The sequence below is a fragment of the Vipera ursinii genome (genome assembly GCF_947247035.1).
Source record: "Vipera ursinii genome assembly, chromosome: 5".
In the NCBI taxonomy this organism is placed as follows: Eukaryota; Metazoa; Chordata; class Lepidosauria; order Squamata; family Viperidae; genus Vipera; species Vipera ursinii.
In genome coordinates this window covers 60583648-60605785 of record NC_139518.1, presented here as the reverse complement: position 1 = coordinate 60605785, position 22138 = coordinate 60583648, and the positions used below count along the sequence as shown (strand labels likewise).

At 38.0% G+C, this 22138-nt stretch overlaps 1 protein-coding gene across 1 annotated transcript in view; it reads left to right on the top strand.

Annotated features, from left to right (window-relative positions):
* CPXM2 (carboxypeptidase X, M14 family member 2) overlaps nt 1-22138 on the top strand; it is a gene marked incomplete at its 3' end in the record, with an annotated part of 100236 nt that overhangs the window by 28950 nt on the left and 49148 nt on the right. The window contains exons 3-4 of the mRNA XM_083364521.1: nt 14514-14623; nt 16727-16866. Coding sequence (XP_083220647.1) covers nt 14514-14623; nt 16727-16866 — 250 coding nt within the window. The remainder of the gene's footprint in view (nt 1-14513; nt 14624-16726; nt 16867-22138) is intronic.

Genomic DNA, 22138 nt, shown 5'->3' with positions numbered 1-22138 from the left:
TTATAAAGTGGCAATGTTGCTTTTCAAGCTTCTATGGAACACAAAAAGCAGGATGATAGGCAGGTGGAGGAGGAAGAGGGCTCAATTTTGCAGCTGACAGCTCTAGCTTTTAATTACAGTATCTGCTTTTAGAGGATTCCCCAATTATAGTGATCTGCACTGAAGAATGTTGACTGTTGAAGTAATATATTATATATCTACTGTATTGGTATTTCAGAATCAGAAAATAAGGATGTGACTCTTTCAACCCATCATATTTGGCACACTGATTTATAACTGTTCTTTGCCTGTTCCATCATGCATTCTGTCCCTTAAACCCAAATTAAACAAGGTATTATTAACTGGATGCATTTCCAGAAATCAACCATTCCTTGCTGAAGTTTCTGATTGCACAATTTAAGTTAATCAGCCCTGGAGCAGGCTACTCCGACTTATCAGGACAGTACAGGAACAAGCGTAAGTCACGAGTCTGTTGTGCTTCTAGGGATACAGCTCTCAATTACAACCTGCTGTTCCTTGGCGACAGATGAGCACAAAGATGTTTCAGGCAATCAATATGTGTGTCTTGAGGCTAGGTAGAAGTGCTTCTTCTATCTCTTAGTTTTAAGTTGGGATAAAAAGCCTATTTTTCTCCATGTGCTGATACTGATGGCAAATCAACACACTTGTATAGAATTTCTCAGCTTGTCTTATTATACCAGACTGGTTTGTACAGGGATTGAACAAAGATAGGTGTAAGGAATAGGATCCAGTCCCCTAGTTAAAAGCCCTAGCAATAAAGGTCAGATTATTGCTGATACCTTGCAAGCAACACTACCTACTTCTGTGTTGAAATTTTCAACTTGCAGAAAACATCCCTCCCCATTCTTGAAACAGGCAGAAGATAGGATATGGCATAATAATCAGTATAATTCCCCATCTGGAGAAGTAGGGGAAATTGGGGCAAGGACAGCAAGGGAACAAAGACTACGGATCCATTATAAATGAACAGAAATCAGGTAAAACATTGTGAAGATGCATTGAGTGAAGGTGCACTCAGTTTTTATTTATATATTATTTTTTAATTAAATTTCTATGCCACCTATTGCTACCAAGTGTTTTCATCTTTGGCAGAGTCAAGGAACCAATGTAGCCATCTACAAAAGGAAAAGCATGTGAAAATTTAGGCTTCTGTCTTATCAGTATTCCAAGGTGGGAATCAGAATATTAAAGTGCATTAATAAAGGTAAAGGTTCCCCCGCACATGCGTGCTAGTCGTTTCCGACTCTAGGGGCCAGTGCTCATCTCCGTTTCAAAGCTGAAGAGCCAGCGCTTGTCCAAGGACGTCTCCGTGGTCATGTGGCCGGCATGACTAGACGCCAAGGGCGCACAGAACGCTGTTACCTTCCCACCGGAGTGGTCCCTATTTTTCTACTTGCATTTTTACGTGCTTTCGAACTGCTAGGTGGCAGAAGCTGGGACGAGTAACAGGCGCTCACTCTGTTACGCGGCACTCGGGATTCGACCCGCCAAACTGCCGACCTTCCGATCGACAAGCTCAGCGTCCTAACCCACTGAGCCACCGTGTCCCTTTTAAAGTGCATTAGCTACTATCAAATACAGGGGGAAAGGGGGAAATTGACAGAGATTAAAGTTAAAACACAGATGAGTTCTTGGTTAAATCCAGTTAACTGAGTGACAGAACAGGGAGCTACTTTTTTATTTTTTTTTAAAAAAAAAGACAAACAAACCTGAAATACAAGTTGACCTTTACTATGAATTGGTCTTTTCAGTAAATCAATAGGCAGCATGCTTCCAGACAATTGCATATATGTAAAAATTCTGAATATTAAGCGTGCTCTCAAACATAACAGCCACTGCAGTAGAAGAGAGAAAAAAAAATCTGCCTTCCAAAAACAACAGTCACAGAATTTGGTGATTTTTTAAAAAAATATTTCACTGGGTACAGTGATAGATTTATGAGGGATGACAGTTCTGCCCAGTTCTTGTCACCTTTTGAAAATATTCAAAGTTTAATTATTTTCTGGACAAGTGCGCAGTAAACCATTGCAGATGCTGACATTTTTCCAAAAGGTTGGGATTATTTTACCGTTGATTTGTACATAATATTTAGAAAATCTCATATCAAAACCTGCAGCATAGTATAACAAGTGGCTGGGGTGATTGTTCCTCTAGTGTCCTGGGAGGTTAGTCTTCATAGATACTTTCTGAGGTAACTTTGTCCCCTTGTTTAAAAAGCCGAAGGAACATAAGGCTCTGCGAAACATTGATCCTCTTCTCACCTTGTGAGAGAGGAGAAAATGGAGAAAGGGGAAAGGAGAAGGAGGAATCTTTCCTCCCCCTCTGGCTTTTTAAAGAGTTCAGAGCAGCAGGGGAGACACTGCAGCCAATAAAATGATTCTTGGTTGTACTGTCGTAATGGTTTTGAAACATTATTATACCTTGTCTCCAGTTCACTCTATGTTTGCCCCTTTGCTATATAAAAGAATGCTGCCTTTGTTTTGATATAGCACAGTTTTTATGTCCATGTTTTAATTGAAAAGATAGCTCAGTTTTTCTTTCAGGATTTTGTTCAGACCATAATACTGTAACCAGCAGGAAATAAAAATAAGCTTATTACTATTCTATTCTATTCTATTCTATTCTATTCTATTCTATTCTATTCTATTCTATTCTATTCTATTCTATTCTATTCTATTCTATTCTATTCTATTCTATTCTATTCTATTCTATTCTATTCTATTCTATTCTCTCTCTCATCTATCTATCTATCTATCTATCTATCTATCTATCTATCTATCTATCTATCTATCTATCTATCTATCATCTTTCTGTCTATCTGTGTAGGGCTAGGATTGGGAAGAATCAAGTTCTAGGCCTCCTTTAGGTGAGGTAGCTGGCTGGGTGACTTGGACTCTCTCTCATCTCTAAACTTGGAAGTTTAAAAACATTTATCTACTAAACCACACTAACCAACCAGGTAGGTTACAGTTCATAACCTTAAATGAAAAGGTCATCAGTTTAGTTGATTGCTGCAGGGTTTTACCACTCACAGGAGAAACTCCACATGTTAGCTATTATTTTACTGATAGAAAGAAAAAATAAATTATCTTTAGAACTGACTTTCAGAGCTCTGATCCAGCTATTGTACATGTAACCACGTTAGAGGCTGATTTAGTAATGTGAGAAGTTTGGTGAATTCAGATTTTCAGATTAATTTATTAAATGTATTCTTCCTGGATCATTATAGAATGTGAAATTGGAAGTTTCGTATTTAAAATAATCAGAATTCTGCAGTTAAGTTATCTAAATAAAAATACTATTTTTGGATTGTATTTATTGGTAATACAGGAAGTAAGTATTAACAAGCATTAACAAGAGATACAGAACAGCTTTAGATATTTTTTAAAATTTATATATATATAATTTAAATCATTTAAATCACTTAAGATTTGCAGATGATGTTGTTCTCTTCTCACAAGAACCAGAAGAGCTGCAAAGACATATACAAGAGCTGCACAAAGCAGGAGAACCATTTGGTTTAAAAATAAACCTGAAAAAGGGCCAGGTTATGTTTAATAATTTCACTAAAGAGAGAAAAGTTTTTATGTCTGGAGAAGAACTAGATGTAATAGACCACTACATATACCTTGGCCAATGGATCTCAGTGGAAGGTTATATACAATGAAGGAAATTGAACAGTGTGTTAAATGTGATTGGTAGGCATTTGGCAAGCTAAGCATAATTTTCAAGAACAACTTTCCCATGTGCCTGAAGAGAAAAGTTTTGGATCAGTGTGTGACTTATACCAGTGAAACATGGACATAAACTCACAATTGACACAAAAGCTATGAATGGAGTAAAGAGCCATGGAAAGACACATGCCTGGCATTACAAGACAAGATAGAAAGACCTGTACATGGATTAGTGAACAAAAGAAAGTATAAGATGTCATCAAGAGAGTAAAAGAATGGAAATGGAAATGGGCTGGTCACCTAGCAAGAAGAAATGATGGCAGGTAGATCAAGGCAGTCATAGAATGGATCCCACTTGACAAAAAAGCATCCATGAAAGAAACCCAAAACAAGATAAATGGACGAAGAGAGAGATGAGAGAGAGAGAGAGAGAGAGAGAGAGAGAGAGAGAGAGAGAGAGAGAGAGAGAGAGAGAGATGTACTAAAGTGAGTCAAATTGTTTTGTTACATTGATAATTGATGTAGAAGTCAGATACAACAAACTAAGCATTGGAAAAATTGACAGTGTTGGGACCAATGGGAACCATTGTTTATGAGTAAAACAATAGCTTTCCTATTATAAACCATCCACTGGTTTTCTCATATTTTGCTGAAGGAAATTTCTTTTCTCTATAACTGGTGATTAAAAGTTCACAAATCCTATGATTAACTACCTGTTTCTCTTTGGAATAACTGCAGTGTTCGTTAGTCACTAAGATAATAAAACATGGATTTAGACAGAATCTATTAAAAGCTCTTTTATTGCATCCTGCAAACTTGGTTATAAGCAGTGGAATAGTCTAGCACCAAGAAAATTGAAAATGCAATATTATGTATGTCTCCCAGAAATCTCACTAGATCGTCCTCTTAACTACAAGTGGGTGTGAAAAAGATTTTGCACCCTAATCATCACCATAAAATAATATTTGAAAATATACGGTACACAAATCTACTGCAGCTGCAGCTTATTTCATAATCCTATTTTTCTTATGTAATTAAGGTTTTAAATTAATATAGCCAGAAAAACTGAAAAGAACCAAAATAACTCGAGATATTTCAAACTTGACATTTTAAAAGCTGAACAAAAAAGGATTTCTCTGTTCATCCAGTATGTTAATAAAATTGAGTTTTGTCTGAACTGCATGTTTGAATATTCATTTTCCTACTTGCTGCTTTAAGAAAACATGTTTAAAGACTTACTTATCTACATGCTGGCTTATTATCAGGCATAGCTGTGCTAGTAGCTGTGGATACACTAGTAATGCCTGACTTTATCCTGCCCAGAATGGCAATTAAAATTTGATTTGCCAATAGCCCAAGCATTTAGCTCCCTATTTTGTTTATTTGTCTGAGGTTGCTAACAAACTGCCACAGGATAAGGAAGTGAACAAAATTTAATAAAAACAGTTTCCTAGTCCATATATTTATTATTTGTAGCATGCAATTCTGAATGGAGTTGCTGCCCTCCCTCAACAGTAGAGCGTAGATCTAAAAAGAGAAAAATGAAATTGGGGATAAGAAAATTGTGAAAGACACCTAAAGAGAAAGAGACCCACTGATTGCTGAATGAAAAGAGCTCATTTTTTTCTTTTTTTCTTAATGACATAATGTTCAGATTGAGCAGAAATCAGATGAACTGAATGAATGTCCATGGATTTATTTGACCCAGTAGGCCAGATTTTGATAACAGATATGTACCAATAACAGCTCCATAAATGCATACATCATCAAGGATAACGTTTAGCCTTTCTAGCCTACTCTAAAACTCTAGGCATTTTATGTGTTATAATTGTTGTATTAGAAGTTTATTCCTCTTGAAGCTCTGCTCAATTTGATTCTTTAAAACTGGATTACAAATGAAGCTACTCCAATATAGGAAGTCTTTCACCAGATGGTGGCCTTTGGCTAAAATTCTTCATTGCCTTAAAGAGAAACTTGCAATATGTGTAACATTTGTCTTTCTTTTTATTTATCTAGTTTAAACAGTATTTAAGCTGCAGTAGCATATGCATGCCTTGAAGACAATTCTTTATTGTGGGGTTTTTAAATAATTGTTTATTGCTTTAAAAATAATAACAGAGAAGGAAAAGAAGTGAAAGGAATAACACAAGAATACATACATTTTCAAAGTACCGTAATATGTAAGCATTGCTTAAAAATATCTGAAAAATATAATACAAAAAATAAGATATGTGGTATAATATGTTGTTAAAACAACAACAGCTACCATTCTATATAAAATAAAACATATATATATAATTTCCCGTGTAAGATTGAGAGTGTCTTGGCAACGTTTCACCAGACTCAAACCCAAACCCACCCCATAGACGAAATGCAACCACCATCCAGAAGCCAAACCACAGCGGCATCTCCAGCTGCTGCACCCCCCACCCCCGACCCCCACAAGCAAATTGACACACACCATGAACACAAGGCCAGACCGCAAACTCGGAGCCAAATCAAAGCCCGGGATGTTACACCACAGCCTTGTGCTCAGGACATTACATCACAAAACTCAGGAGGTTACAATACTAAAGCTCGGGATGTCACAACACAGCCAACCACCCAGGATGTTGCAACACAGCACTCAGGATATCACTATACTAGAGCTCAGGATGTCATCTCACAGCCCATTATCCAGGTTGTTACAACACAAAAGACTAATAGGCACACAGCCAACACCTCAGCCACACAGGATGTAACAACACAGCCAACCAACCCACTTACAGGAACAAAGTCAGCACCCCACACCCACCCACCAATGTTTATAGAGATACGTCAGCTCTGATCATGCTTTGCTTACACAAGCACAAAGCCGAAGACACCAGCCTGAAGATGATGAGTGGGACCTTGTCGAAACGTCGCCAAGACACTCTCAATCTTACATGGGAAAAGACCTGAATACGTCAAGACCTACAGATATATATATATATATATATATATATATATATATATAGATAGATAGATAGATAGATAGATAGATAGATAGATAGATAGATAGATATAGATATAGATATAGATATATAGATATATATAGATATATAGATATATAGATATAGATATATAGATATATAGATATATAGATATAGATATAGATATAGATATAGATATATAGATATAGATATAGATATATAGATATAGATAGATATATATAGATATATATAGATATATATATGCACTATGTATTAAAATTTTGTGACAGTTTCTGAAGTTCCTCCAAAAGTCCACAATCTTCTTTCTGACTATTTTGTTTTCCCAAAGGTTGTATGTGACGGTGTACTCTTGATCTGATACTAACCAGTCCATAGGGAAGAGCTGGATGAAGACAGCAGAAAGACAAAAATATAGAAAATATTTCAGAAAACAGTATCAAGGTTTAGTAAGATCATACAAGATAAGAATACAGAAAATATTTCAGAAGACATTATCAAAGTTTAGGAGGATAATACAAGCTACAACAATATGCAGGCACCAGAAAGATGAATTTCAACAGGGACAATTGTAAAGGCCTACATTTGACTGGGAAACTAAAAATATGAATATAGTTTTGATGATGATCCTGGCTAGCAGGACATTCAAAATGGAACTGTGGTGTATAGTGGAACGCAACTGTACATTAGTCAATAATACGATGCAGCTTCAAAAATATCAATCTAGATATTGTTCTATTCTGTTCTGCACTTTGAATATGGCATCTGAACATCTCATTTCAACAGTCCAGAGGAGAAAAGTCAAGATGTTCAAAGACACAAAGGAAAAACCAGCAAGGAATTGTTGGTTGCACTGAAAATTTTTTAGTCTAGAAAGAGTTCACTGCAGAGAGAGACATGAAAACTATCTTCATATCTCACAACTATCATGTAAAAGATGGCTGTGTTCCAGAAGACAGACAAGAAACAATGGATTTAAATTATATAAAAGCAGATTTTGAATTGACGTCAGAAAAAAATGTAATTAAGAAGTATTCAATAATAGAACTTATTCTTAGAAAGGTAGAAAACTTTCTTTTGCTGATGCTTAAAAAAAGGGTTTTTTGACCATCTAGTTGACATTTATGTACTAGGAGATTGGACTACATAATCTCCAAGGAGCCTTCCAGACCTTTACATTCTCTGATTATTATTTATTATTTTCTTAGCGTAAAAATAATATTGCTGACAGACTCTGAAAAACATAACAATTTCAAAAGTACCAGTTCCTATGTTATCGCTGTATAATATCTGAAGCTTAACTAAATCTCTTAGTTTAGAGTCTTAGTTTAGAAAATAAATCTCATGACAAAAGATTTACTGGAAATTCTTGCTTTGAGGTATCTTAGAATAACAGATGCCCAGCATCAATCAATCAATCAATCAATCAATCAATCAGGATTGACTTCCACATCCAGCTGGAATCCAGAAACCAAAGTTATGTGAACTCATTTGAAGATCAATGAATAAATCAACTCAAAATAGGACTGACCACTCTGCTGCTAAGCTAAGTGGTTACTACATGGGAAATTATGAGACCATGGTTGTGCTTTCCAAGTAAAAAGAGATGAGACTCCTCAATTTCATATCTTGGGATTTTGTTTACCTCCTAACCACTCCCCCTCCCTTTGGAATGTTCAAGTGCCTGCTTATTGTCTTGTCATATTGCAAATAAAGTGATCATAGTACAGCCTGAAGCTGAATGCCCTGGGCACACTAGCTAAACAACTTATTCTTCTGAAATCCTTTTTCCCCTTTTCACTCTATGATGTGAGTCAGGATGGAAGAAAAAAAAAGCAAGAGATTTCTATATCTCTTTTGCTTGACCCTCCCTGCAGAAGAGAGATCAGAGAGGGATTTCAAGAGAGTAAACTGTTTGCCTATAGAAATCTCTTGCTTTCTTTCTCTCCCTGACCTTCACAGAATGGAGAGATTAGAGACAGGATTTCAAGAACATACCGTAAGCTGTTTGCACAGTGCCCCCACAGCTCCCAGCCCCAGGCTACAGGCATGATCACATTGTTTTTGATGTGTTGAAGAGCAAAGCAGCTTATTTTCTTGCAATCTTTTTCTCTCTTATTTCTCAGTTCTACAAGCAGGTGTGATGAAAACATAAGTCAGGCACAGGTCAATGTGGACTATAATGATGACACATGACTAAGAAATGTGAAGGTCATAAATAGTCATAAGTGAGCCATAAAGTAAATTTTTCAGTTCCACTGTAACTTTGAATTATTGATGAATAAATGTTCCATCAAGAATAATATGAAAGCTATCACTTTGGCAAGGTAACAACAACAACAACAACAACAACAACTTACTTTCAAACAAGGAAAAATAGTGAAAACTGAAGGAATAAAGATGACCCATGAAAATAACATTAAGAGTCTGGATGAGGAACATTACTACAAATACTTGGGTATCCTTCAAGCTGACAACATCAAGCACACTGAAGTCAAGAAAAAGATTAGAGGTGAATACATCAAGAGAGTGAAGAAGACCTTAAAGTCCAAACTCAATGGAGGAAATACCGCGAAGGCAATCAACACCTATGCAATTCCAGTCATTAGATACATAGCTGGAATAGTGGACTGGGCTCAAGCAGAACTAAAAGGAATGGATAGGAAGACCAGAAAAATAATGACAATGAATCATGCCCTTCATCCACGCAGTGACATTGACAGACTCTATCTACAAAGGAAAATAGGTGGACGTGGAATGCTGCAAGTACATCAGATGGTTGAAGAAGAAAAAATGGCTTTGGAAGAATATCGGAAGGACAATGATGAAGATGCACTGAAATTAGTATATCAGGAAGGCTTACTGACTACTGGAGAGATCAAACTGGCCTACAAGAAAATAATAAAGTTAAACTGCTTTGGGACTTCAGAATTCAAACAGACAAGCACCTGCACCATAACACACCGGACTTAACAATTGTCGATAAGAAAGACAAAAAAGTCTGGATAGTGGACGTGGCAGTGCCTGGAGACAGCAGAATAGATGAGAAAGTACTGGAGAAGATAACAAAATACAAAGACCTACAAATAGAAATAGAAAGATTCTGGCAAAGGCAAGCAAGGGTAGTACCAATAGTAATAGGCGCCTTGGGTGCAATCCCAAACAACTGGAGCACCACTTGAACACCATTGGCATTGACAAATTCACCAGTAGTCAATTGCAAAAGGTGGCTTTACTAGGAACTGCTTCCATCCTATAATACCATCAAACATCCACATCTGCCTATCCCAGGTCCTTGGTAAGGACTTAATAGGTAGACAAAAATGCCAAATCCAGTCTGAACATCTGGCTGACTGTGCGATGATCAATAATAATAATAATAATAATAATAATAATAATAATAATAATAATAATAATAACAACAACAACAACAACAACAACAACAACAACAACAGTAAGTTGAAAGAGACCTTGGAGGTCTTCTAATCCAAGCCCCTGCTCAGGCAAGAAATCCTATACCATTTCAGACAAATGGCTGTCCAGTCTCTTCTTTAAAACTTCCATTGTTGGAGTATTCACAACTTCTGGAGGCAGGTTGTTCCACTGATTAATTGTTTTGTCAGGAAATTTCTCCTTAGTTCTAGGTTGCTTCTCTCTTTGATTAGTTTCCATACATTGTTTCTTGTCCTGTCTTCAGGTGCTTTGGAGAATAGCTTAACTCCCTCTTCTCCTTCTCTTTATTAAACTAGACATATCCGATTCCAGCAACTGTTCCTTATATGTTTTAGCCTCCAGTCCCCTAATCATCTTTAGCCTCCAGTCCCCTAATCATGTTGCTCTTCTCTGTACTCTTTCTAGACAGTCTCAACATCTTTTTTACATTGTGGTGATCAAAACTGGATCCAGTATTCCAAGTGTGGCCTTACCAAGGCATTATAAAGTGGTGTTAACACTTCACGTGATCTTGATTCTATCCCTCTGTTAATGCAGCCTAGCACTGTGTTGGCTTTTTTGGCAGCTGCAGCACACTGCTGGCTCATATTTAAGTGATTGTCTACTAGGGCTCCTAGATCCCTCTCACAAGGGATCTTGAGCAAGGTACCACCTATACTATACCTGTGTATTTGCTTTTTCTTGCCTAAATGTAAAACCTTACTTTTTTCACCACTGAATTTCATTTTGTTAGCTAGCACCCAATGTTCAAGTCTGTCAAGATCCTTCTTTATCTTAAGCCTATCTTCTGGATTGTTGGCTATTCCTGCCATCAGCAAATTTGATGAGATCCCCATCAATGAGGGAACTCATTGTAGAAGAGCTGTGCTTTTGTTAATAGAATCAGCCACTCACAGCTGGTCAAAGTCAAGTAGGCAGGAGCTTCACAGATTTGGCATCTTTTGTCTGGGGGTAATTATCAAAATTCTAAGAATAATTTCCCATTATTTATACAGTAGGATTTCATTAAAACAAACACTCTCAGTAATTTCCCTTCTACCTTGGAATTAGATCTGTTTCTTCTGGCATTCTTTTTCCAGCCTTCCTATAATCTCTCATAAATAAGTAGCTGAAGATACATGGAATTTCAGAGAAAGAACTTTCCAATCCTGGCATTTGAAATTAACATCCAGATGGCAGCTGGGAAAAGTCTGTATATATAGGACAGATCTATAAATATATTTTTAAAAGAAAGCTTGGCTGATTATTATTTGTGATACATTAGACATTTCCTGAGAATCTTACTATATAAGAAGCTTAAAACTATTTTCAATGGTTCTGTGAGTATGTATAAGGCTTGTTTGAATTCATTTTAATTAATTGAAATTGTTTTTCCCCATTCATCATCTAACATAGAAAGAGAGCATTTCTATTAAGATTCTTCTCATCAGCTTATTCCAGTTTCCCTCATAAGTACCGAATATGTATTTGATAATTACATTTATACAGCTGAAAATATAATAGTCCAAAATATGAGCCTATTTTGTAGGAGATTTTATTTAACTAAGCTGTCTTTGCAACTCTCTTTGTCTGCTTTCTTGTCTTGCAAAAACAAGATGCCTGTCAAATATGTACCAAGCAATGCATCAGCTTCTTAGATTATAAACTCCATCCACCTCTGCCAGACCACAGAAAAGTCTATGGATGTTTTGGGTAGCTGTGATCTGAGTTCTAGCACTGAATTTAACAACTCAAGCTGTCATTATGTAAACCAATGGTGAATTTTCCAACTTGTGACATCAAACATAGTGGCTCTGCCTGACTGATTGGAAGCTCAATTCACTTCTATGCTGGGAAATTATCAAGTGTGTTTTCTGCAAAAAATAAGTGATGTACTTTAAAAAAGATTTTAGCTTAACCTTCTTATTTATTTTATTTTATTTATTTTATTATATTTATATACCGCCCTTTCCTGAAGGACTCAGGGCGGTTTACAGGGTGATTAAAACGAAAAATATGAAAGTTAAAAACAATTAAAAAATTATATCAATCCCTGAACAAATAAAAACCCCAGTTAAAATTAAAATTAAAATTCTCAGCCTGGGCCAGAGAGCTCGAAGAGCCAGGTCTTCAGGTCCCGGTGGAATGAACGGAGGTTGGGGCCAGTCCTAAGCTCCACTGGCAGCTGGTTCCAAAGGGCAGGCACACCCACTGAGAAGGCCCTCCCCCTGGGTGTTATCCGCCGGCAATCTTTTACTGGCGGCACCCTGAGAAGACCCTCCCTGTGGGAGCGCACTGGACGAAGGGAGCTTGATGCCGGCAGCAGGTGTTCCCTCAGATATCCCAGACCCAAGCCATTTAGGGCTTTATAGGTCATCACCAGCACCTTGAATCTCACCCGGAGGGCAACCGGAAGCCAATGCAGCTTGCGGAGTAGAGGTGTTACATGGGAGTATCGGGAAATCCCCATCACAACTCGCGCGGCTGCATTCTGCACCAGATGAAGCCTCCGAGTGGTCCTCAAGGGCAGCCCCATGTAGAGAGCATTGCAGTAGTCTAAACGGGACGTCACGAGCGCATGAGTGACTGTGCGTAGGGCATCTCGGTTCAGATAGGGTCGCAACTGGCGCACCAGGCGAACCTGGGCAAAAGCCCCCCTGGTCACGGCTCTTATATGATCTTCAAAGTTGAGCCGGGAGTCAAGGAGGACGCCCAAGTTGCGAGCCCTATCAACGGGGGGTAACACCTCACCCCGCATCATTAAAGGTGGAATGGTCTGGTTAACCCGAGATGCCGATATGCACAGCCACTCAGTCTTGGCAGGATTGAGACAAAGCCTGTTTCTCCCCATCCAGACCTGGACCGCCTCCAGGCAACGGGACATCACGGCGAGGGCATCGCTGGGTTGGTTCGGGGTGGAAAGAAAAAGTTGGCTATCATCAGCGTATGATATTTCCATGCGTATTTGTACAAGGGAAGGCAGAATTTGGAACTTAATTTGGATGTTATGTGAAGTATATCATCCATCTGTTTCAATATTGATCATAACTAACATTTTCTTGTTTGTAGGACTGAAATTTTGGTTAAAGATACAGTTTTTTCCTAATGATCCTTTATTCCACTAATAAAGAAATTTTATGTTATTTCAGCAACCATCTCTTAAATGCTCCAATATTGCTTACAAGAACATTTAACTTTACTGCATTCATCTTTATAAAAAAGGGGAACTGAACACAGTCAATAGTCAAAATCAATATACAATAGTTGGCTTATTATATCAATCAATGACTGAATAAATCTTCCATATATGAGTGGATGTGCCATCAAGGTGGCTGACTGTAGCTCCTCATTTCCTCTACAATTCTATGCAATTAGGAATAAAACAAACTACTTCCATTACATCAAATATGTTGTTCTATCTCATCCAACCTCCAGAAAGGCTGTCTGTGGAAATGTTTAACAACACCAAGCAATCAGACCATATTTTTAACTAAAAAAAAAAGTTTTCTGGCAGGAAAAAAAAGTGATTATTGTCTGCTTTACAAACCAAGTCTGGTTAAAAGTATGACACATTTTAAATGGAGAAAGAAAGGTCCTGTAGAAGAGGAGGAGGAGGAGGAGGAGGAGGAGGAGGAGGAGGAGGAGGAGGAGGAGGAGGAGGAGGAGAAGGAAGAAGAGGAGGAAGAGTATACCTGAATACTTTTATGGCATCTTCCTTCCTGCAAGCTGCTAACTAAACATCAAGTGCAAGGACTAAATACAGAAACCTGTTATGGAGGATACCTACTCTTGAAGAATGCCAATAAAGATTTAAGTAGTCATATAGTGCCTCTTACTGGCCAGTAACCAATAATATCGAAAGATTTTTTAAATATATAAAAACTATAATTATATGGGTATTTTCATTGACAGGGTTCCCCAGTGTCAGGTGACTCATGTTGAGTTAATTGGAATCAAGTAACAACTGAATTTATTTTCTGGAAGGATTTAATAATGTGGTTACAGCGGTTAGGATGCTGGATAGCAGGTTAGCAAACCCATATTGGAGATCCATGTGCTGCCATCCTGCCAGGGACATGAAATGAGCCCCCCAAATTGGGCATCCCCCAGGCAATGGTGATGTCACCGGCTAATCTTTCAACCTGGTGGTTTCCAGCATGGTGCTATGTGGTTACTGTAATTTCAGGAAACAATGAGTGCATATAAATTATGGGTAATGCTACTGCCAAGACACTCAGGTCTCAAAATTAACACAATACAATTGCAAATTTAAGAGAAACCCTTTTTCACCCAAGAGAATTTGCCCTCTTTTGCATACTCACAACAGAAGCACATTTAAGCACAGCATCTATGAACGTGCTTTGTTGCTTTGTTGCTGACTGCTTTCTCACTTAACCCTTAAATGTTTGCTCTTCAGGTTGTCCTCCCTTGGGTCTTGAAACGTTAAAAATTACTGATTTCCAGCTTCATGCTTCTACAGTGAAGCGATATGGCCTGGGAGCTCACAGAGCACGGTTAAATATTCAGGTAAGATTACCTTTCTTTTTTTAATATATATATATATATATATATATATATATATATAGAGAGAGAGAGAGAGAGAGAGAGAGAGAGAGAGAGAGAGAGAGAGAGAGAGAGAGAGAGAGAGAGAGAGAGAGGATATCAGGTTTTTTTTAAAAAAGCCACTAGTAAATGCCTTTTATTTTTTACCACCCTAACATGTAATACCATTTTAAACAAAGGAAGCAATGCATAGCCTAATGTTGGTTAATAGTGAATACAGTAATAGAGGAACCTTAACCCTTTGTTCCTACAAGCTCTCCCTTACCCCATTATTTGTACAAATGATGGCTTTTATATTCAGCTGTCTTGAAAATCACTTCAAATTCTTAGAGAAATGGCAGTATAGAAGTGCAATTGATAAGCCAATGCCAGGCAATTAATCAACGTACTCCCAAACATTGTTCTTGGCAGTGGGATAATACTTGTCCTGCAGCTCTGGAGGAAGCAGTACAACTCTTTCTTGGAATAATTTTTTTGTGTGGAGTTGAAACAGATACAATTGTTAATTGGATTACTATCATAATATCCATAGAAATCCCTCATTGTCGTGTAGATATGGGGGAACAACACTGATCTAAGCTTGGAAGAGCTCCTGTGTGTTGAAAATCCTTTACAAATATTATGTCACAAGCAACCATCAACTCCTAATTTTTTTTCTTAATCAGATGCATGGTATGATCCCCCCCACACAATTTTCTTAAAAGGGAAGAGAAATCACTCTTTAGTTTGATGCTGATCAGAAAGCTGGCATCAAAATTCACTCTCATAATTCTTTAGTGCTGATTGTATAGATGCTCATAACAAGAAGTGTCCAATTATGCAGAGCATTTCTGGAGCAAAACATTGGGCTTGATTAGAAGTTGGAGCACCTGGAAAACCCAGTGTCAAGTCCTTTAATGAACCCCTTAGAATAGGCATGTCAAACTTGCGACGTCACGTGATGTCGCGCGATGTATCGGAGCTTTTTCCCCATTGCCGGCTATGGGGTGGGCGCGGTTTTGTCGTGACGCGTCCGGCCCATGGGCCGGCAGTTTGACACCTCTGCCTTAGAACTTTCTGAAATAATAATATTTGTGTGTTACCAGAGATTGGGCTGATGCTAAGTAGAGCAGTTTCTTGCATCTGCATCTGCAGATGTTCCTAGGAAAATGTGGAATTATGGTTTTAAAGCCATTGTCAATGCCACGATGAGAAATAGATTAGTTTTCAGCTTGTATGGTAAGTTATTTATTGGGAGCGATTGTAAGAAAGCTCTGAAAATTACGGAAAGGGTGAAACTCAAAGCTACTATGCACTCTAAGAGAACTATAAATATAACATCTTGTTTTGATTACCATGGAATACATGCTCCGTGGTGTATGGTCTGATCTGCAGCAAAATCTTCTAATTAAAAAAAAAAGGCCAGAAACTTCCATCAAGTTAAAGGAATAACTATATGCAAGATAATCCCAAAGGTGCTTTTTCATGAGGCAACTGGACTTCCTTGTTTTTCCTTTGAAGATGTTTCACTTCTCATCCAAGAAGCTTCTTCAACTCTGCCTAGATGGTCGGGCAGAGCTGAAGAAACTTCTTGGATGAGAAGTGGAATAATGTCTTCAAAGGAAAAACAAGACAGTCTAGTTGTCTTGTGAAAAAGCATCTTTGGGATAACTATGACCTGGATGACTGAGAATCTCCATAGACATATGCAAGGTAACAAAAGACATTTAAAGAATCTCCATTTTCCCTTCAGAAGTCCAGAGATGAAACATAACCTCATGCAGTCCTTTTCTGACTGATCTTTTTTTTGCTTTTTGTTTCTGAGTTCTTGCTTTGCTATTCAATCCTACCTTCTGTTTCACCATTTGTTCCTGTTACGTACTCCAGTCTTGACCAGTACTTTGAAACAGAAGCAGGTTTGGGGCTTCTAGGAGTCAATAAACAGGCATCTTTGACCATCAGCCATTTTTTTTAAAAAAAGGCTAGAATGTGCTACAACTTTACATGAGCTTACTTTTATCTCTTAACTTATTTCTTTTCAAAAGGCCTCTGTTCAGATTTCTAAAGACAGTTTTGCCTTCTCTTCAGGCAGGTATTAATGAGAATGATTTTTATGATGGTGCTTGGTGTGCTGGACGGAATGATCCCTACCAGTGGATTGAAGTAGATGCTCGCAGGCTAACAAAGTTCACAGGAGTTATTACACAGGGAAGAAATTCTCTTTGGCTGTAAGTAAATATATTATGTGTTAACATATTGTATGCAGGCATGCATTGTCTAAGGAAAACCCAGATTTTTTTAGCAAAAAAATTATAATATAAATGACTATAAAACTACAATACTTTTAAAACAATAGTACTTTACGCTACTTTCCACCAAATATGAAATTAGCCACATTGGCCCATCTAGTAGGTACCGTTGAAAGGCAGTTTCATTAGGACTACTTCTTCTTGTCAAGTTATTTCAATGGAGTTTTACTTTGTTAAATTAAATCTTGGTCTTTTTTTATCAATTTCCTCCACAATCATGGTTAGTCATTTGGCGACACTGAGAACATTCAGAGTAAAAGGATACGTTCTTGATAATTTTCTGCGGAGACCTCTGTATTTCAAAACAACGTGTCCCTACACATTGATAACGTTAATTTCAGTTCAAGGGAAACTAAAAGGTAGTTATCAGTGTGTGTGTGTGTGGGGGGGGAATTAGCCTAACTCTGTTGTAAACCACATAAAATTTATCTTTATTTCAAGTATTTCTGAAATAAATGTGGAAGCTCCAATCAACATATCTTGGTCTTGTTATTGAATTGTGACTTCACTAGTCAAGTTTCCTTTCTCATTTCCAGTTTGGATGGAATTTTTCACCATTCTTTGTTTGGATAATGTGCCCTTGAGGATAATGTGGCCATTATTTGTTGTTAGGATAAAGCAGGGCTTCATGTTTTGGGAATATTCTTCAGTTTGATACTGGTGCTGCTTAATTTCAAATTCAATATTAGAGGCAGAGTTTCACAAATGCTTATTTATGTACAGGGGGATTAGATACATTATAATTAATGCAGCCTGATTGAGCATCATGAATATAATTCTATTGGTAATTTATCCCTTTCTCTAAACAAAATGTTGAGCATTCTGACACAAGAAAACATTGTTTCTGATCATGCCTTTTGGTGCCTTGATCAAACCATTTTCCAAAGTACTAAAAGTCAAGACAAGAAACAATGGATGGAAACCGATCAAGGAGAGAAGCAACTTAGAACTAAAGAGAAAATTCCTCATGGCTAGAGCAATCAACTAATGGAATAGCTTGCCTTCAGAAGTTGTAGGTGCTCTATCACTGGAGGTGTTCAAAAAAGAGACTGGACAACCATTTGTCTGAAATGGTATAGGATCTCCTGCTTGAGCAGGAGGTTGGACTAGAAGATCTCCAAGGTCCCTTCTAACTGTATTATTCTACGTTATTCTATGTTATTGTATTTCATTGGGGAAAGCGAGCTGCATTGGCTGCCGGTTGCTCTCCGGGTGAGGTTCAAGGTGTTAGTGATGACTTACAAAGCCCTACATGGCATGGGTCCGGATTACCTACGGCAACACCTGCGGCCGGCGTCAACTTCCCTCCGTCCAGTGCGCTCCCACAGAGAGGGCCTCCTCAGGGTGCCTCCGATCAAGGAATGTCGATTGGTGGCCCCCAGGGGGAGAGCGTTCTCTGTGGGTGTGCCAGACCTTTGGAACCGCTTGCCGGTTGAGCTCCGAACAGCCCCCGACCTTCGCTCCTTTCGGCGCAATCTCAAAACCTTTCTTTTTGAACAAGCTGGCCTGGTCTGATGGGTTGGGGCTGGGTTTTATAATCGGTTTTAACTTTTAATATGTATTAATTTATTACGGGCATTGTAGTTTAATTACTTTTTAATTTTTGTATCCTGGTTTTTATTATGTATTGCCCTGTTCACCGCCCTGAGTCCTTCGGGAGAAGGGCGGTATACAAATTAAATTATTAAATTAAATTAAAGCACATTAGATTCCAACACACCAAGCTTTGTGTTGGGTATTAAATCTTTCCAAGCAAACGTTTTATATATTGTGCACTGACCCTAGTAAATTTCAATATGATTTATTCAGAGTGCCTACGTGTCAACAGCAGCACATATAACTTAATGACAGATATACAATGTCAGTTAAAATTCAACATTTAAACTCAGTTTAATTGTCAGTTGTCATAGTCTCCTTTTAATAACAGTGAAGCTCCATTCCAGTGCTGATAAAATAATGTCTCACATTGCATTATCAAGTCTGATGACTGAAAATTCAAGACAGACTTTTCAGCATGAAGAAGAGCAGTGATAGAAAGCTTCTCACATTAAATGTTAGGCTGTTGCACATTTATTAAAAATACATCATTCTTGGCAGGAAAGGTTGACAGCCATAGACACTAGATTTTATTAGCAGTGTTTGGGATGCAATAAAGCTAGTCCCATTCAGAAAAAGAAAAACAGAACAGAGTGATAAAAGTAGCAATGGATAGAATTGTGTGTAGCTTCAGATTCAGCATCATGACAGACACATGGTCCATATCTAATTGTCTGGTGAGGAAAAAGCACTGAGAATAATGCTAAGATGCTTTATTCTACTTTTGCTTTTTCAGACCCAGAGAAGGCCAAAGATACAAAGCAGCATTTTTAACACTATTTTGTGAATATGAAAAAAACATGAAAAAAATGGAACTAAATCAATGTCATCATAGGGTAGTAGTCATTCTTTTCTTTTTGAAGCAATCTGGAAATATGGACTAGCCCCCCTCCCACAACAGCCAAAAAAGAATGTCTTGGGGTGTGTATCTGGGTCAGTAGGAATCAATGCCTGCGTGCTTCTGTTCATTTTTCACCTATAGGCTTTTGCTACAGCCTTTTTAACTGGCGTACACTGAAATACGAAAGGGGGAGTGGGGTTCCAGAAGACTGCTAAGAGAAATAAACAGTGGCCATTGGCCAAAACTCTTTTATAGCTGGAATTTTATTCTGAAGGGTTCAGGAGCAAAAATGTTGGTACTGACATAAACTCAATATACCTCCAGTAAACACAATAATGATAGAAGTGAGTCTCTCTTTCAATTTCCTGCTGCCATATTCTTACTCAGCCCTGAAGGTGGTTAGATACTACAGGAGTTGAAATCAAGACAGCTTTTAAATAGTAACTCAATGAAACCACACACTAAAAGGCAAAGAAACAAAGAGCTCTCTTTCTAAAGCCATGCAAAACTGTGATGGACATCTGAAACAAAACATTGATATATAGTGGTAGTCCTTGACTTACTGTACGACCGCAATTGAGCCCCAAAATTATGTTGCTAATATAATAATAATAATAATAATAATAATAATAATAATAATAATAATAAGAAGAAGAAGAAGAAGAAGAAGAAGAAGAAGAAGAAGAAGAAGAAGAAGTTGGAAGGGACCTTGGAGGTCATCTAGTCCAACCTCCTGCTAAGGCAGGAAACCCTATACCATTTCAGACAAATGGCTGTCCAGTCTCTTCTTAAAAACTTCCAGTGTTGGAGCATTCACCACTTCTGGAGGCAGGTTGTTAAGTGAGTTTTGCCCCATTTTACGACCTTTTGTTGCCACATTTGTTAAGTGAATCACCGCAGTAGTAATGCCGTTGTTAAGTGAATCTGGCCTTCCCCATTGCCTTTGCTTGTCAGAAGGTCACAAAAGGGGATCATGTGACCCTGGGACACGGCAACCGCCATAACTATGAACCAGTTGTCAAGTATCCAAGTGTAAATCACATGACTATGGGGATGCTGCAACGGTCATACGTGTGAAAAATGGTCATAAGTCATTCGAACCTTCACTAAATGAACTGTTGTAAGTTGAGAACTACTTGTACCTCAGTCAAGAAGTGCTGTGTGTTAGATGTTGGTGTAGGATAGGGGAGACTCTATTTTCAGAGGTAGGAGGTCATTGGGTGACTTTGTGTCCAAGGGCTTATTTCAGCCCACCCTACTTTGCTCCTTTGTTGACTGCATCATAATACATGGTGGAAGAACCCATTCAGTTGAATTATGTGAACAGTATCATACTTTCTTCGCTAGATGGCACTGGACGTAGGCAAATCTGAGAGGAGTGAGGAGCTTTTTTGTGTGTCAGTTCTGCTTCTAAACGAGACAATTATGTTTTTGTGTCACTTTTAGACTTTTTAGTCCCTCTTTAACAGGCTGCAAATGTTCGAGACTTGCAATAGAACCCTGAAATAAACTTCCATGCTGGGCTGCATATGGTGATTTTCTCATAAAAAGGTCAAGTGTTTGAACACCATTTTTTTGGGGGGAAAAAAACAACGCAATTGCTATGATGACAAATTTCACAGGCACACATTTATTTAAAAGCTGGCATTCTTTTTTTCCTTGTCATCTGCCTATGCACAGTAGACAGCTACCAAATTAAACTGTTAGAAAAATCTAAAATGGGTCTAATGATGAGTTTGATTAGATTCAATGGTTTCTTTGCGGTAAGCTTTAAGAAACTTGTGACTAAGGGGAAAACTTGTTTTTCTGGCCATTTTGGAAATTCTGTTCCTTTGTCATGGGTAATCTGGTCGCTAAATTAGATTTTTATGGCAATTAAACAATAATGCCATATACAGGGGCCACATTTTTCATATCTTTCCCAATGAGTAATAAACCCCATTTTACAATTCCAGTCTTAAGGGCATAAAACCTTCCAGTCATATTGATCTGCAGTTTTGTGACATATTCTGGAAATGGAGACACATTCTTAACTCTTTTAGAGACTAGAGTTAGATTTGCAAACTCACCTAAGCTGAAGGGCTATTTTCATCTCTGGAAATTCCATGCCCAGAACCTTCAAGTAAGGATGTTCAAAATGTTAAAAAGCTATTTTGAATGTAGGTGAAGAGGAAAGTGGGATCATAATGTATTTTCAGGCACAGGTAGTCCTTGACGTATGACCAGAATTGAGCCCAAGATTTTTGTTGCTAAGCAAGACAGTTGTTAAATGAATTTTGCCCCATTTTATGACCTTTCTTGTCACCGTTGTTCAGTGACTCACCGCAGTTGCTAGGTTGGTAACACGGTTATTAAACGAATCTAGCTTCCCCAGGCTTGACAGAAGGTAGCAAAAGGAGATCCCAGGACCTTGGGACACTGCGACCGTCATAAATATAAGTCAGTTACCAAGAGTCTGAATTTTGATCACATGACCGTGAGGATGTTGCAAACGTAAAAAATGGTCCTAAGTCACTTTTTTTCAGTGCTCTTGTAATTTTGAACATTCATTAAATCAGGGATCCCCAACCTTGGCAACTGGGATCCCCAACCTTGGCAACATGGCTGGCTGGGGAATTCTGGGAGTTGAAGTCCACAAGTCTTAAAGTTGCCAAGGTTGGGGATCCCTGCACTAAATGAAGTAGGACTGTTCTGGAGGGCTGGACCAATGTAACATGATTTGGTGCCACCTCAACTCTTCAGGCTGATTCAGGT